The sequence below is a fragment of the Lagopus leucura genome, unplaced genomic scaffold (assembly GCF_019238085.1).
Source record: "Lagopus leucura isolate 7727_CA_CO unplaced genomic scaffold, USGS_WTPT01 Super-Scaffold_73, whole genome shotgun sequence".
Taxonomy (NCBI): Eukaryota; Metazoa; Chordata; class Aves; order Galliformes; family Phasianidae; genus Lagopus; species Lagopus leucura.
The window spans coordinates 102,594,895-102,609,636 of record NW_024962252.1 but is presented as its reverse complement, the minus strand read 5'-3'; the positions used below and the strand labels follow the sequence as shown (position 1 = coordinate 102,609,636).

General features: G+C 35.8%; 1 protein-coding gene across 1 annotated transcript in view; it reads left to right on the top strand.

Annotated features, from left to right (window-relative positions):
* Positions 1-14,742, top strand: part of USP34 (ubiquitin specific peptidase 34) — a 122,846-nt gene that overhangs the window by 101,256 nt on the left and 6,848 nt on the right. Inside the window, exons 56-68 of the mRNA XM_042875357.1 lie at positions 276-427; positions 811-859; positions 962-1,066; positions 1,183-1,227; positions 2,567-2,671; positions 4,230-4,377; positions 5,343-5,977; positions 7,329-7,486; positions 8,411-8,489; positions 12,276-12,402; positions 12,725-12,832; positions 13,907-14,011; positions 14,131-14,255. Of these exons, the coding sequence (XP_042731291.1) occupies positions 276-427; positions 811-859; positions 962-1,066; positions 1,183-1,227; positions 2,567-2,671; positions 4,230-4,377; positions 5,343-5,977; positions 7,329-7,486; positions 8,411-8,489; positions 12,276-12,402; positions 12,725-12,832; positions 13,907-14,011; positions 14,131-14,255 (1,941 nt within the window). The remainder of the gene's footprint in view (positions 1-275; positions 428-810; positions 860-961; positions 1,067-1,182; positions 1,228-2,566; positions 2,672-4,229; positions 4,378-5,342; positions 5,978-7,328; positions 7,487-8,410; positions 8,490-12,275; positions 12,403-12,724; positions 12,833-13,906; positions 14,012-14,130; positions 14,256-14,742) is intronic.

The following is a 14,742-nucleotide window of genomic DNA, read 5'->3' as shown; positions in this document are numbered from 1 at the left end:
AGGAGAGTGGTTAGGCCCTGGAACGGGCTGCCCAGGGAGGTTGTGGATGCCCCGTCCTTGGACGTGTTCAAGGCCAGGTTGGACGGGGTCCTGGGCAACCTGATCTGAATGTGTATGTTTGGTGGCCCTGCTAGGCAGGGGGGTTGGAACTACATGATCCTTGAGGTCCCTTCCAACCCGGGTGATTCTGTGATTCTGTGATTCTGTGAACATACAGGCTTTCTGTAGTTAAAGCACTAAATGTCCACGTTGAAATTTCTTTTTTTTTCCTTCAGCCACAGGTTGAAGTACTTTCTGAGGAAGAAGGGGAGGAGGAGGAGGAGGAGGAAGATATACTTTCTTTAGCAGAAGAAAAATATAGGCCTGCTGCTCTTGAGAAGATGATTGCTCTGATTGCTCTCCTAGTTGAACAGTCTCGCTCTGAAAGGCAAGAGATTCTGAAAACCCAAAACCAAATTTTAATATGCTACTTGGAAATGGGGTTAGAGGTTTTTGTTTCATTTTTGTTTAAGCTGATCTCTTAAAAGCATAAATGAGCTTGCTATTGGTCCATGATATTTTTAACCATTTTAAAATAAGTGACCAAATATAGAGACTAAAGTCTCGAATCCATTCAATTGCTCTGATTTGCATTTTTTTCTTTCAGTCTATCTAATAAAAAATATTTATTTTTGTTTTATGTCAGTACCCTTATTTTCAAGTATGCTATGATAGCGAAGATTATAAACTAGCACTCACAGTCATAAATATCTCTTTAACCTAACTTAAAAATCACAGAAGTAAAATGATCAAAGTTTTCTTGTATTTTAGGCATTTGACTTTATCACAGAATGACATGGCAGCATTAACAGGAGGAAAGGTAACTGATTTAAATACAAATGTATAGACCTTTAAAAAAAAACAACAGGTATCAGCATGTATAGTTGTAAACAATGTACTAATATCTAATTATTTGTTTTAGGGATTTCCTTTTTTGTTTCAACATATCCGTGATGGTATCAACATCAGGCAAACTTGCAATCTGATCTTCAGTTTGTGTCGGTACAATAATAGACTTGCAGAACATGTAAGTGTCAGCAACTGCAGCTGTTTGTTGAAAATGTTGTCTAATAAGTGTAATGGAATTTGTTATTTTAGCTGAATAAGCAAAAGTCTAAGTGAGTTTTGTTTGTTTCTTTCAAGATTGTGTCCATGCTTTTCACATCAATAGCAAAGTTGACTCCTGAGGTATGTAAACCTGCATATTAAATAATTTGTTTGAACTCTTTTCTGTTTTAAATTACTTAAATAATACTTCGCTCATTAAAAATATTGCATGGAAGATGGTCCATGAAAGTTTTTGTGACATAAAATAAAGCCTAACTTCACTGTGTATTAAGTTTTCTGAAGCAGAAATCTGGTATGCGATTTCAGATGAAAACCAAATAACTTGTTTCTAGACTCGTCACCTATGTCATTTTCATAAGATTGATAAAAAAATAAAACATGAACGCTAGAATAAGTGGAGATAAGGAGTTATCTTTTTGTTGTTCAAGTTTTGGCAGACTATTTTGCAGTTCTGTGCATACAAACACTTTTCTCAGACGGAATAAATTCCTGCCCTGGTAACAAAAATACTGAGAGTTCTAAATGGATTCCACATGATAAAATATAGAGTGGAGCTCATGCAAGGACATTCTTGTATATTGCTGTCAGAAAACTAAAAACAATCAGGAAAAATTGAAGGTATGTCAAAGAGAGGAGACATGATCATAGTTGGAAAGACACACGTACGAAACCATTCTCATGACAGCTTTGCTTTGCGTGATAGAATGGGCACTATCAGATGACAGTCTACTTCCCTCCCATCGTGCTATTACTGCATTTTACTGCTTTTCCTTTTTTTGCTTTGCACAAATGCACATGCACAAAAGATGCTTTTGCTGAGGTGCGAAATATTAAATAATAGTAAACACGTTACTGAAGTGCTGTTAAAAGCTAGATGAGTCTTGGCAAACGTAAAATAATGATGCATTTCATGAGAGTAGACGGTGGTGGTTTCAGAGGGAAACCATGGGCCAGAAATAACGATCAGTGTAAAACCTAAAAAATAAAGTGATTTTTTGGATAAACTCTTTGGGCTACGTGTTACCTGTTATGCAAATACACTTAAAAATGACATTTCTGAGATAGTGTTATCTATACTAATGGGAAACTTTTGAATTTTTAAATGCTGTCCAGCTTGATTTTATTCCCTTTGTTCAGAGTAATGTCTGATTTTAAATATTAATGTTATTTCCTTGTAACTATATATTTCTAGTAGATTGATCCTGTCTAGTTCGATAGTGCTATCTTCATTGTAACCACTGGTTTAAATCTGTATGTGGATATAGCAGAATTAAGATATAAATTCAGATAATCGGTTGATTTAGGGATTAAATAATAAGGGATTAAAAGTAATTAAAATGTTAAGTTCTGAAGTTAGCAGAAATTAAGCAATTATTTGGAATGGTTTAACTTATCTAAAAATATTAATGGATTGAATGAAGTAGATAAAAATGGCAATTTTTATTTTTATGCATTACAGGCAGCCAATCCTTTTTTCAAATTGTTGACTATGCTAATGGAATTTGCTGGTGGACCCCCAGGAATGCCACCTTTTGCTTCTTACATTCTGCAGAGGATTTGGGAGGTACAACCTGTTTTAAAAAAAATAAAATCAGGAGCTGAATTGTCTTGCTTACTTTTTTTTTTTATGTACATGAAAGGGTGTTACATTTCCCTGTCATCCTCCTTTGCATCAATTCATGAACTTTTCAAGAGCCTTTTTCTTTCAGAGAAACAGCGATGGTTTATAAATGTTAAGTTCTATTCTAACCTTTACTGTTGTTTCAGTAGCATTCTGGTTAGCTGGTATTTCAGGTTAACTTTTAGTTTAATGAGAAATGAATGCATAATAGGGGTCTGGATAGCTTCTGAGCAAATTCCACTAATTTTTCTGAATTATTGTTTTAGAAAGACTGTAAACTGGTTTGAGGACTATTCTTAGTTGTTTTCTTTTTTGCCTGATATGTGCTGGTTAAGTGAATATCGGGTTGACATTTTTGTTCTCTATAAAATAGCGATGAATTGTCTAACCCATAAAATAAGTGCTAATTGGAATCTAATGAATAATTACTGTGGTGTTGGAGCATTCTCACTCACATTTCTAAAGAGAAAGACATTTTTTAACTAAGTGGCACCAGTTAATTGAGAAATAACGAAATAGATCAGGAATTAAAGCCTAGGTTCAGTTAAACTGCTGTTTGAGTTTACTTATTACAGTCTGAAGACTACAAGGGAAAGCTATTGAACATTCTTTCTCTTTTAAAACTTAAGGAAAAAAAAAAAGAGGAGATTGCTCCTGATAAGTTTATTTTTTAATGTTGATTAAAATTTTATAAGCAGAGCGTCGATCTTGTTAGCTGCTTATATTCTACAGGTGGATTATAGTAGTTGGGAGCACCTTTGGCAATGCAGTTACTGCTTGTGTTTTCCTAGGAGATCCTTTTTTTCTTATCCAGGTAGCTATACCTTAAAGTTAACAGCACACAGTTTTAAAAACACCTTTAAAATAAAAGAACTTGGTTTATTAGCTTGATAACGCATTGGTAAATTTCCAACCTTGTAGAACTAGAAAGGCACAGGAAATTATGTTGTATTTGTAAGGCTCTTGTAATTGAACAACAGCACTCCATGGGCTTTTCATTACCTGTCAAAAACAGCAAGTGAATGTATTCCTTCAAGTTGTGTAGTTGGATGATGAGTAACAGCATAAAGCCAGATCGACTAATTTGCATACCGTTTATATTCTTCCCATATAACTGCAGTAAAAACTGATTTGGTATTAAAGCTTTGTGTTATCTTAGTGTTATTTTAAATGTTTTTTATCTGTTTGTAAAAACAAGATTTTTCAGTTTTAAAAGTGCTTAACATTTCAACATTGAAGGTTCTTAAAATGTACAGAATGTAGAGGAACTACCTGGACTTGATTTTCAAAAGCTCTGAACACGATTCAGACGTGCAAAGCACACTGAAATTTAACAAGGGTTTTCTCTGCTGTAGTCCTCGCATGTGGTATGTACTTCAGTAGCTCCACTTAGTTTTAAAAAGTACCTTGAGAGTCATTATAGCTATTTTTAGTTTTTTCTTAATTAATAAATATTACTAGGGTTAACGTGTTCCTCTTGATTTTCCCGTTGTTCTTTCAGGTCATTGAATACAACCCATCTCAGTGCCTGGATTGGCTGGCTGTGCAAACGCCTCGAAATAAACTAGCGCACAGCTGGGTGCTACAAAACATGGAAAACTGGGTTGAACGTTTTCTTCTGGCACATAACTATCCTAGAGTGAGAACTTGTAAGTTAATTTAAATTAAATAATTGTGCTGTTGTTGCAAGTTATTATGCATATGGTATTCCTGTGACAAATATATGATCTTGTGCACGTATTTTCTACATCTTTCCAACTGTTTTACAGTTGCTCTATTTTTTAAAGTATTGCTATAAATGTGCCTCGTCAAGAGGCAGCTGTTATAGGTGAAAGCCGTATTTTTATTTCATTAATGAAAGAGTACATTAGTAGGTTCTTTACCTTACGTAATTAATCCACGTGTCCAGGAAAACCCGGTGAAGAAAAACAACTAAGCAAAGTTGTTCTCTGTAGTTTGCATCACATAGTTGCATTGTAGGTTCTTGCTCTTCTTTCAGCTATCACAAAGTAATCTTTAGTTGAATTGAGTCCTTTGAACTTTTGGATCGAAAATAAGTTTTTCGATCCAAAAATGAGCTTCTGCCCAGCTCTAACATGTACTGCCTCTGTAAGTTGTTCTGCCAGGATCACACTGCCAACATTTGTCACATTCAAATGTTGAGCCTTTCCCATGTCTAACTTTTGTTGTATAGAAGATTTGATAGTAATAAGCCACACTAAACTTCAGTACTGTTTCTGTGGTGGAAGGAGATGTGGAATCTTGGAGGTACAGCTTTGCAGCAGCTTCAGTCAAGCAGTAGGAAATAGTCATAGAAAGCATTTCTGTGCATTTCTGTGATGGAACGCATATTATTACAATAGTGAGAATCAAGCAGCAGACAGAAATAGAGGCTGAGTAGGACTGAAAGCTAACTCAACACCTCTTTCAACTTGCTATGTGCTAGTCTTTTCTACTGTTTTGTTCATCTCTAGAGGAAATATTGTCACATCAGATTCTCTAAAATACTCTAAAATCTGTGAATGGGGCATACAACATAATTTAACTTCTGTTTATTGGCTGTTGAACATTTACATCATTTTTGAAAGTGTAACACATCTGTTTTTATTTGAAGCTGCAGCCTATCTCTTGGTGTCGCTTATTCCAAGCAATTCCTTCCGTCAGATGTTCCGATCAACCCGCTCTTTGCACATCCCTACACGTGATCTGCCTCTTAGTCCAGATACTACAGTAGTTCTTCATCAAGTCTACAACGTGCTTCTTGGCCTTCTTTCGAGAGCTAAGTTATATGTTGATGCTGCTGTTCATGGCACAACAAAACTTGTGCCCTACTTCAGTTTTATGACATACTGCTTGATCTCAAAAACTGAGAAACTCATGTTTTCTACTTACTTCATGGACTTATGGAACCTTTTCCAGCCTAAACTTTCTGAGCCAGCTATAGCCACCAACCACAATAAACAGGCTTTGTTGTCTTTTTGGTATAACGTCTGTGTTGACTGTCCAGAGAACGTGCGCCTTATTGTACAGAACCCTGTGGTGACAAAGAACATTGCCTTCAATTACATCCTTGCTGACCACGATGATCAGGATGTAGTGCTCTTCAACCGTGGGATGCTGCCTGCCTACTATGGCATCCTGCGTCTCTGCTGTGAGCAGTCCCCTGCGTTCACGAGGCAGTTGGCTTCTCACCAGAACATCCAGTGGGCCTTCAAGAATCTCACGCCACATGCCAGTCAGTACCCAGGAGTAAGTAGATCAGTGCCAAAAAGTGGAATTTTGCTGTCGATGTTTCCTCCTTTACAGAATGTCTCCTTGATAATAAAGGAGTTAAAAAGATGTATGAATATATTCAGTGGAAAAATTATTCTATTTTTATTTACTGGTGTGTGTTCAGATCTGATTACTGTCAGGGAGGGATTGTTTTGGATTTTTTCCTTGCTGTATAGCAGTTGAAGAGCAGATGTTTTTTCTGGAAGCAGCCACTGATGTTTTCAAAAAATTCTGTGTAGTTGTAGGGAACAGGGAAAGACCTTTTAAGTGGTCTTACATTGTAACACGCTGTGTTGGAGGAATTCCCAGTGAGCTTTTTGATGGCTTTCAGTTTCTGGTACATGGCCAAGATTGGATGGCCTGGTGGTGCCTTTTGTAAAGTGTTGGTACTCTGTGAATTCTGCTGCCTCTGCAACATTATATCACGGTAAAAACAGATACTGGTGTCATTGTGGGAAGCCAAGCTTAGAAATTTTTAAAGAGGGGAAGCATGCAGTTTTCTATGACTGCTTATTTAGTATTGCTTTAGGATCATTTAGTGGTATGCAAGGTTAGAAAAAAATGATCTGGAGATTTTCTTCCCTGCATAGGGGAGGAGGATATGTGGAATCTTCTACACTGAACTTCAGTCTAGTTCAGCTCTCTGACTACAGGTGTACTGTAGCAGTTGTGTAAATGGTCTTACTGTTTGCATCTCCGTCAGAAGGGACTTTAGTTACTTTGGCATGTTTAGTGTTTTCCATGCACATAAAAGTTCAGCGAATTTAGCAGTTTCCTGAACCCTGTTATTTGGAATATAGACATCATCAGAGTTTATGTGTAATTGTGCTGCAGTTTATGTGTAATTGTGCTGCAAAAGAATGACCTTAAACTGCACAATAGAAGACAGGAAGATTGAGCACTTGGATCAAGGTTTCTCAGATACTTTTGTCTATGCAGATGTAGCAGTGAGCTGTTAAAAAGCATCAAAGCATGCATTCAAGGTTCAGAAAGATTTATCTCAAATGTCTATGTCATAATGCACATAGTAAATAGTAAAGACTAAAACCAAACCGCATTGAACATAGATATGAGGTCTGCAGCTTCTATGTCAGAATTTTAGTTTTTAGGTACTATTTAGCTTTAATTTTTTAAGTTTAAAATGTCTGCTGCTTTTCTGACAGGTTAAAATTTTATCACATCTGCAGTTGTTTTAAATACGTTATTTAAATGCTATTTTAGATTTTATTTATTAATTAATAGGAGGAATACAAAGGAATTTAAAAATGAGATGTAAACCATAATATACTGAGGGAGATGTCACTAACTTAATATTTTTGTGTTTCAGGCAGTAGAAGAACTGTTTAACCTCATGCAACTTTTTGTAGCTCAGAGACCAGACATGAGAGAGGAAGAGATAGAAGACATAAAGCAGTTTAAGAAAACCACCATAAGCTGTTATCTGCGCTGCTTGGATGGACGATCTTGTTGGACTACTTTAATAAGGTACATTAGCATTGAAGTTGTGGCATAGCTTGAACAAGAATGGTATTTTGTAGAATGTGAAGTACAATAAAACTTAGTGTAGGTCATTCTATACTTTTTTTAATTTTAAGGTTGCTTTTATGCAGAAGTAAACAACCAGATCAAATTACATTTTTTTCCAAAATCCAAAGTTGTGGATGTAATGTATTTTAGAAGATTTCAGCATCTAAAAATTCAGAAACTAAACAAACACTGTACAATAAGCAGATATAAACAAGATATATAGAAGATACGTACAATAAACAAGATATATATTGCTATGGTTCAAAAAGAATCACCATGACAAAACTACTAGAGCCCTTAGGGGGAAGAATCATTTAAATGCTGTAAGTCAGCATATAAGCTGAAATTCCATTCTCAGCCTACCATTATTTGTCTAGATTGACAAAACAGTAATTTCATTTGCCATCGGTAACATTTGTTATCTTGGGGCAGAAAAATTATTTAGAAATTGTATTTGTGGGACGGAATTTTATTGTTCAAATCTCCAATGGTTGTTTTTTTTTTTTCTAGTATATCTTACTATCTAGTATATCTAGCACGTCTGAAACAGCTGCTTGGGGTTGTTTTCCTTCAATGTAACTGCATTGTCCAGATATGTAGGTCAGGTACTGGGGTTTTAAATACAACAGCTGATATATTTAAACAGCTGTGTAGAAAGGAAGATGGCCTCTGTTACTTGAAAGGTTTACGTAGGTCATCTGTCACGGGATGCCATCAGATTTTCCCAAATGCAGTGCTGAGATGAATGACTCATTCTCTGTGCATAATCCTGTGAGAGATGAGCATGATAATTCTAAGCATATATAAGAATACGTATAAGAATTTGCAAGAATATTGCAAGAATATTGCAAGAATATCTCAATGTTTGCTTTTTTCTCCTAGTGCCTTCAGAATATTATTGGAGTCTGATGAAGACAGGCTTCTTGTTGTGTTTAACAGAGGATTGATTCTGATGACTGAGGTATTTTTGTTATTAATTTTGATAAACAGCTTACTTTTTTTACCAATCCAATACATCATTCCCATCTCAGCATTCACTTTAAATTGTTTTAGTGTGGTATCATTTAAAATACAGATGAACTATGTGGATGAATTACTGATGTGTAAATCTTAATTTTTAGGCTCATAGGAAAGACAAAAGATTTACCAGACATGCCTGAGCTATCATGTACAAATTTAAATGAGTAAATTTGAGGCAATAAAGATCTTCATATTAGATAAAAATAAGAGCTTACTAGATTAGTGATTTGGTAGGGTAATTATGAAAAATGTAGCTTAAATAGGAAAGATGAGCAAGAAATAGTAAGGCTGATATCTCAGATGTGTAGAGCACTTGCTCTGAAGTTCACAGTGGAGAGTAAATCAGGAGCTATTTTAGTTTAGTCTACTATAGATCACAAACCAGTAAAGGAAGTGAATTAGGTCTTTTGTAAATTTGGAGTAAAAAGAGATGTTAGAATACAGAAATAAGAGCTTATACCATTCTCAGATGGCAATTGCGATTAATAATTTTGAACAAGCCTTGAGGCACTTTTGAGGCAATTCTCTTCAGGTTCCCTATGCCCATTCTGCTTCTGTTTGCAGGAAGGAGTGGTTAAAGAATGCATAATCTAGATTTCTTTAAGATGAAACTAATCTTAAAACATCCGTTTCTGGAGCACACAGTGTATTACGGTGTAAATGGATATTTGGTCCATGATCAGATCAAAGTTGGTTCAAAATACAGGATTGATAATATAATGACATCCTGAAATGAGTGCAGTTGGATGTCAAGCCTCCCACCATCAAGAGTTTCATTCTACAAAGCTATTTGTACTGTCCTGCACTAATGCAGGAGAAGCCTGAAAGAGATTTCTGGACTGTTAGTGGCTACTTTTCGAAGTGAGTGAGATATGATAAAAATGAGAAGAAAAAAAAAGTTGATTACTCAGGTGGTTTTGGTGTGTTTTTTTCCCTCGAGGTGAGTGAAAGAGCTTGGATTCTATTCAGTGCTTCCATTATTGAATTTGATCATAGACTAGAAATTGTTTATGAGATACACTGGCAACACAAAATGGGCAGGGATGTTAGGTAGTTTGGAGTACAGGAATAAAATTCTGGATAATCTAGATGTGTTGGAGATGCACAGTAAAAATAAGATGAAATTTATTCTTGGCAGACTGTTATCATTAGGGATAAAACAGCTCCCCAGTGAGAACAAGCTGAGAGAGCTGGGGCTGTTTAGCCTGGAAAAGAGAAGGCTCTGGGGAGACCTTATAACAGCCTTTCAGTATCTAAAAGAGGGCTGTAAGAAAGAAGGGAACAGACTGTATAGGCAGGGTCTTTTATGGTAGGACAAGGGGAAATGGTTTCAAAGTGAAAGAGGGGCAATTTAGATTGGATAAAAGAAAGAAGTTTTCTACAGTAAGGGTGGTGAGATACTGGAACTGGTTGCCCAGAGAGGTCGTGGAAGCTGTGTCCCTGCAGACATTCAAGGTCAGGCTGGATGGGGCTCTAAGCACCTGATTGACCTGTAGATGTCCCTTTTCATTCCAGGAGAGTTGGACTGGGTGACCTTTTAGGGTCCTGGAACGATTCTGTGATAATAAACTGATATAAATGCATGGTAGAAAACAACTGGGTAGGAGGTAGTTTAAGCTGTACAGTAAATGAGGTATTGGAATAGGTTGCTACAGAAGGAGGTCAGCAGCACAAGTGGAAGTCTCCAGATGTTCTTCAAGCAAACATTTGTAGTGAAGGATATGAAGACATTCAGCCTGCCTTAAGGCATGTAGGTGGATTAGTGGTGCTTTGAGATTGGTTATTCTTAACCTTTTGATGTCACTACTTTGTGTTTTCTCAATCACATAATAGAAAAAGCTGGAATTACCAAATCAGAAGTGGCACAAATGAAGACACTGCAGTACTGTTTGAAAATTCATTTTTCCCAAGCTTCTTACAAATATAAGTGTTTTAACTAGCTATAATTAGTTTCCCTGGAATATGTTCCTTTCTGTCTTGTAAACATTTGCATTCCATAAACTTGGGATAAAAATATAGGAACTGAGTTATAACTTGATTTGTTTGTTTCTGAAACTGGTAAGTAAACTAAGGTACTCATATACAAAAAGAACTTACCTTGATTAACTTTGATTCCTACAAACAATTGATATTAATTTATAAAGAATGTGTAATACAAAGTACAGTTTGTCCCTTGTAAGATATTGCTAGAATTGGGATAAAACTTTCAATTGAGTTGCTTTATGACTTGAAAGTCGCAGGCCTTATCTCTTCCCTTGTTCACTGAAAATATTTTGCATCGTGAAAGTTACTGCAAACATTTATCATGTGCAGAACAGTTTTCCATTCTAGCAAGGTGTATAGTCAATAGGTGTACAGAAGTTAGGCTAAGTAGGATTATCACGGTGGAAAGATAATAAATGGAAAATGCTCATTGATGTTGTAGGCTCACCATAAACTCCACGAGGAGCAATCTCCAGAAAGAGATCCTTCCTCAGTGGCAGTCAGCCCTTAAATGGGAGCTGGGAGAGGTGCAGCCAGGCTCCACCCCTTCCAGTAGCACCAGTGAATTGCCTTCGCCTGTGCTCCTGTGGCTGGTTCAGTGCTCACCTCAGGTGATCAATCAGAGGTTCAGGCCGTGATCAGCAGTTCCCATACATAGGGTTTGCCATGTATCTTATCATTATGATACAAAAATGCCAAGGTTTTTGCACTATGGGGAATGAGATTGTTTCTTTCTTCAAAATACCCTCAACAAATTAAATAACACTTGTTACATCTTGTGCTAGAATTGTTGTGCTGCTGGAAATTAGTTTTCCTTATCAACATTTCTATAAAAGTTATTTTAGAAGATATTTTTGTTAGAAAAAAGCTAAGTAATTCACCTAACGTATGTACAGTCGTATGAGCATTAAGTCCTTAAGCAGCACTTGGAAAAATCTATCTGTATCAGTCTTGTAGATTGTTTTCTGTTTTTTACCAAAAATTAGTATACCCATGCCTTTCTTTATACATTTCTAATATCACTTGGAATGTTGGCAAAAAGATAAAGCTTATAGATATGTAAAAATATTGTACCTCAAGTTATGTTTTATTTATTGTGTTTTAGATAGATTTTGTTTTTGAAAACTTTGTCATTATTTTGTGTCAAAGTGATCGTAGTCTGCGTAACTCTCACTAATATAAAGCTTTTAGGTTGAAGTCAGATTTGGAATGTTTATAAATGGGTATCTGTAGGAGTTGCTTTGTGTGTCACAAAACTGCTTTTTTCTTGAGCAGAGATGAAGGGTATGGAGGTTGTTGTTATGGTAAATTTTACAAGGTTAGTGTCCCTCTGGCATGCGTATGTGAAACACTGTATATGACTCTGTTTTTTGGGTTAGGTGAGAAAAACACAGTTCAGCCTTATGACCAAGAGCAAATTTCAGTTTAACCTCCGTGGATTACTTACAGTTCATTCTTATAAATACTGTATGCCCTAAGAATCATATTTAGTTGTCATAAAAGATACCCAGTCATTTCTCCCCATCCCTCCCTCCTTCTTTCTCTGTCGCATTCTAATTGTGTAAAAAACATTGCTCTTGTTTTAAAGGTTATGTTTCTAGTAACTTTTGATTACATCTGACATTGATACTTACTTTGATTTCTTGTACATGAAATAAATGTAAAAGTGGTATTTGCAGGATAGAAATAGAAATGATAATGATGTGTTGTTCGGCAACATGAAGTTGTGCATTTTTTCTTTTAGTCATTTAACACATTACACATGATGTACCATGAGGCTACCGCTTGCCACGTGACTGGAGACCTGGTAGAACTTCTGTCTATATTCCTTTCAGTTCTTAAATCGACACGTCCGTATCTTCAAAGAAAAGGTTTGGTTACAACTCCTCAAAGGTTTATGTTTTTTGTCTACTAATTAGTTTTTGTGACCCAAAACCTCGTATTCTATCTTGCTCAATATTTGTATTTAAATTTAAACTTAACATACATGTGATTACTAGATTGTTTCTTATTAAATTACTGTGTACATAATCTGAAACTAGATTTAGTTTGAGATTTATTAGATTTCTAGAATGAGAAAAAGTAACGTTAGAAGAAAAAAGGCAAATTCTTCAGCAATAAAATTCCATACTTGATTTATAGATCTCTCATGAAATTAAATTAGCAGATTTCTGTGTTTTTTTGCATTCACAGATGTGAAGCAAGCTCTCATTCAGTGGCAGGAGCGAATTGAATTTGCCCATAAACTTCTAACTTTGCTGAATTCCTACAGTCCTCCGGAACTTAGAAATGCTTGTATTGGTAAGTCATAATATTATGAATGCAGTTAAGAAGAACCTGCTTTATGTAGTTACCTGATTTGAAATTTAAATTCTATTTTTGCAAGAGCACATGCTTACTAGATAATCTATGGATTTGAATTCTTGATATTATTGTTGACAATGTATCATTGTTGCCATCATTCCAATAATAAATAATTCTGTTTTCATTAGGCTGCAGTTAATATTCATTGCTAGGTGTGCAGACTGTGCACAGAAAGTCATCGTCCATCTTGAGAGACAAATTTGCAAACCTGACTTAGTAAAAGTCAGATGCAGGATTAAGGAATAACTCAATAACTCAAGTATTAAGTCAGTTCAGAATCAGATCCCAGATCTTTCATTAAAATTCTGATACTAACTTAAAATCTCAAAGGGGAACGTGCTGACCAAGTTCATCTGCGTTACAACTTTAGCATCTACCTTTATGATCCATTTTCTGCAAAGTATAATATAAATAAAGTTTAAGAACTTGTAGCAGTGAATGGATTAGCTTTCTAAAATTGTATGCATAGATGTTGTATGTAATGTGTCTGGTTTGTGCTACAAGGCCTATTCCAGAAGCTTTTTTGGAAACAGATTTTCAAAATAAATTTTAAAGGATGCAGTCTGCATTTTTTGGCATGCTAATGATGGCCCAGAACCTTGTCCACATTAAACTTTACTTGTGTGATCTGCATGCATTTTCCCATTATTTTGAGTGCCTTTCTAATTGTCCTTCTGACTGCTGCTGGTTACATTTTCCAGGTATCAAACCTGATATGTTAAAGAAGAAGGAAAGAGGGTAATTTTATTGAGCTTCTACTTTCTGCAAGCTGGCACCCCTCTCATTGGTTGTACATTCACTGTTGAGCAGGTTTTTCTACAGTTGGCAGAGGTGAAGGGAGTCCTGACTAATTATTCAGGTTCACTTCGCGTGTTGTTCACAGTAAAGCTACCTCCACAGTGCACACTAGCAAAAGAGAGATGAAAGAGTGAAAATGCATGAGCCATAAGTTGAACTGTTTTCTGCTAAGAAATAACAATATATAATAGAAAAAAACCTTTTTGTTTGTAGATGTCCTCAAGGAGCTTGTACTTTTAAGTCCTCATGATTTCCTACATACTCTGGTTCCATTTCTACAGCACAATCATTGTACATACCACCACAGTAATATCCCAAGTACGTATTTCAGTGATTGTATTTTGAAGTTCTGTTAATCTGTTATTACTCTGTCATGTTTCTCATTGATGTTAGATACTGACCTTTTCGTATCTATTTTATCCTACCTTGTACTACAGTGTCTCTTGGACCTTACTTTCCATGTCGTGAAAACTTGAAATTAATAGGGGGAAAAAGCAATATTCGTCCTCCACGTCCCGAACTCAATATGTGCCTCCTGCCTACTATGGTAGAAGCCAGCAAGGTACGTAAGCATGGTCTTTATTCTATTTGCAGTGATTTTTCCTTTCTATAAAAAGTATGGTAAGAATCCATTAGCGTATTATTTTCATTTTCTTTGTAAACGAAGCATAATTCTTCTTCAAGATGTGTTGTCCTCATATACTCCATTCTAGATGTGCACTCCAGAAACACCATTTTCCTGCCTTTGGTGATACACAGCTTCATTATTCCAGATACGATAAGAGTTGAAACCTTGTATTCAAGGTAAAAACTACCAAATGAAAAGCTACAAAAAAAAAAAAAAAAAAAAAAAAAAAAAAGCGCCCATATTTGATAGTTTTCCAGTCTGTTTGTAGCATTTATAAAGAAAATTCAGGAACAGCCCAGGCATTGGTCCAGATGGGTTTGAAACCATGTTAAGGTTTATTAACAGTTAAGTAGATCCTCCACATTTCATTAAGCGTCCATTCCAAGAGAACTGAAGCACAATCTACTTATTGTTTGGGTAA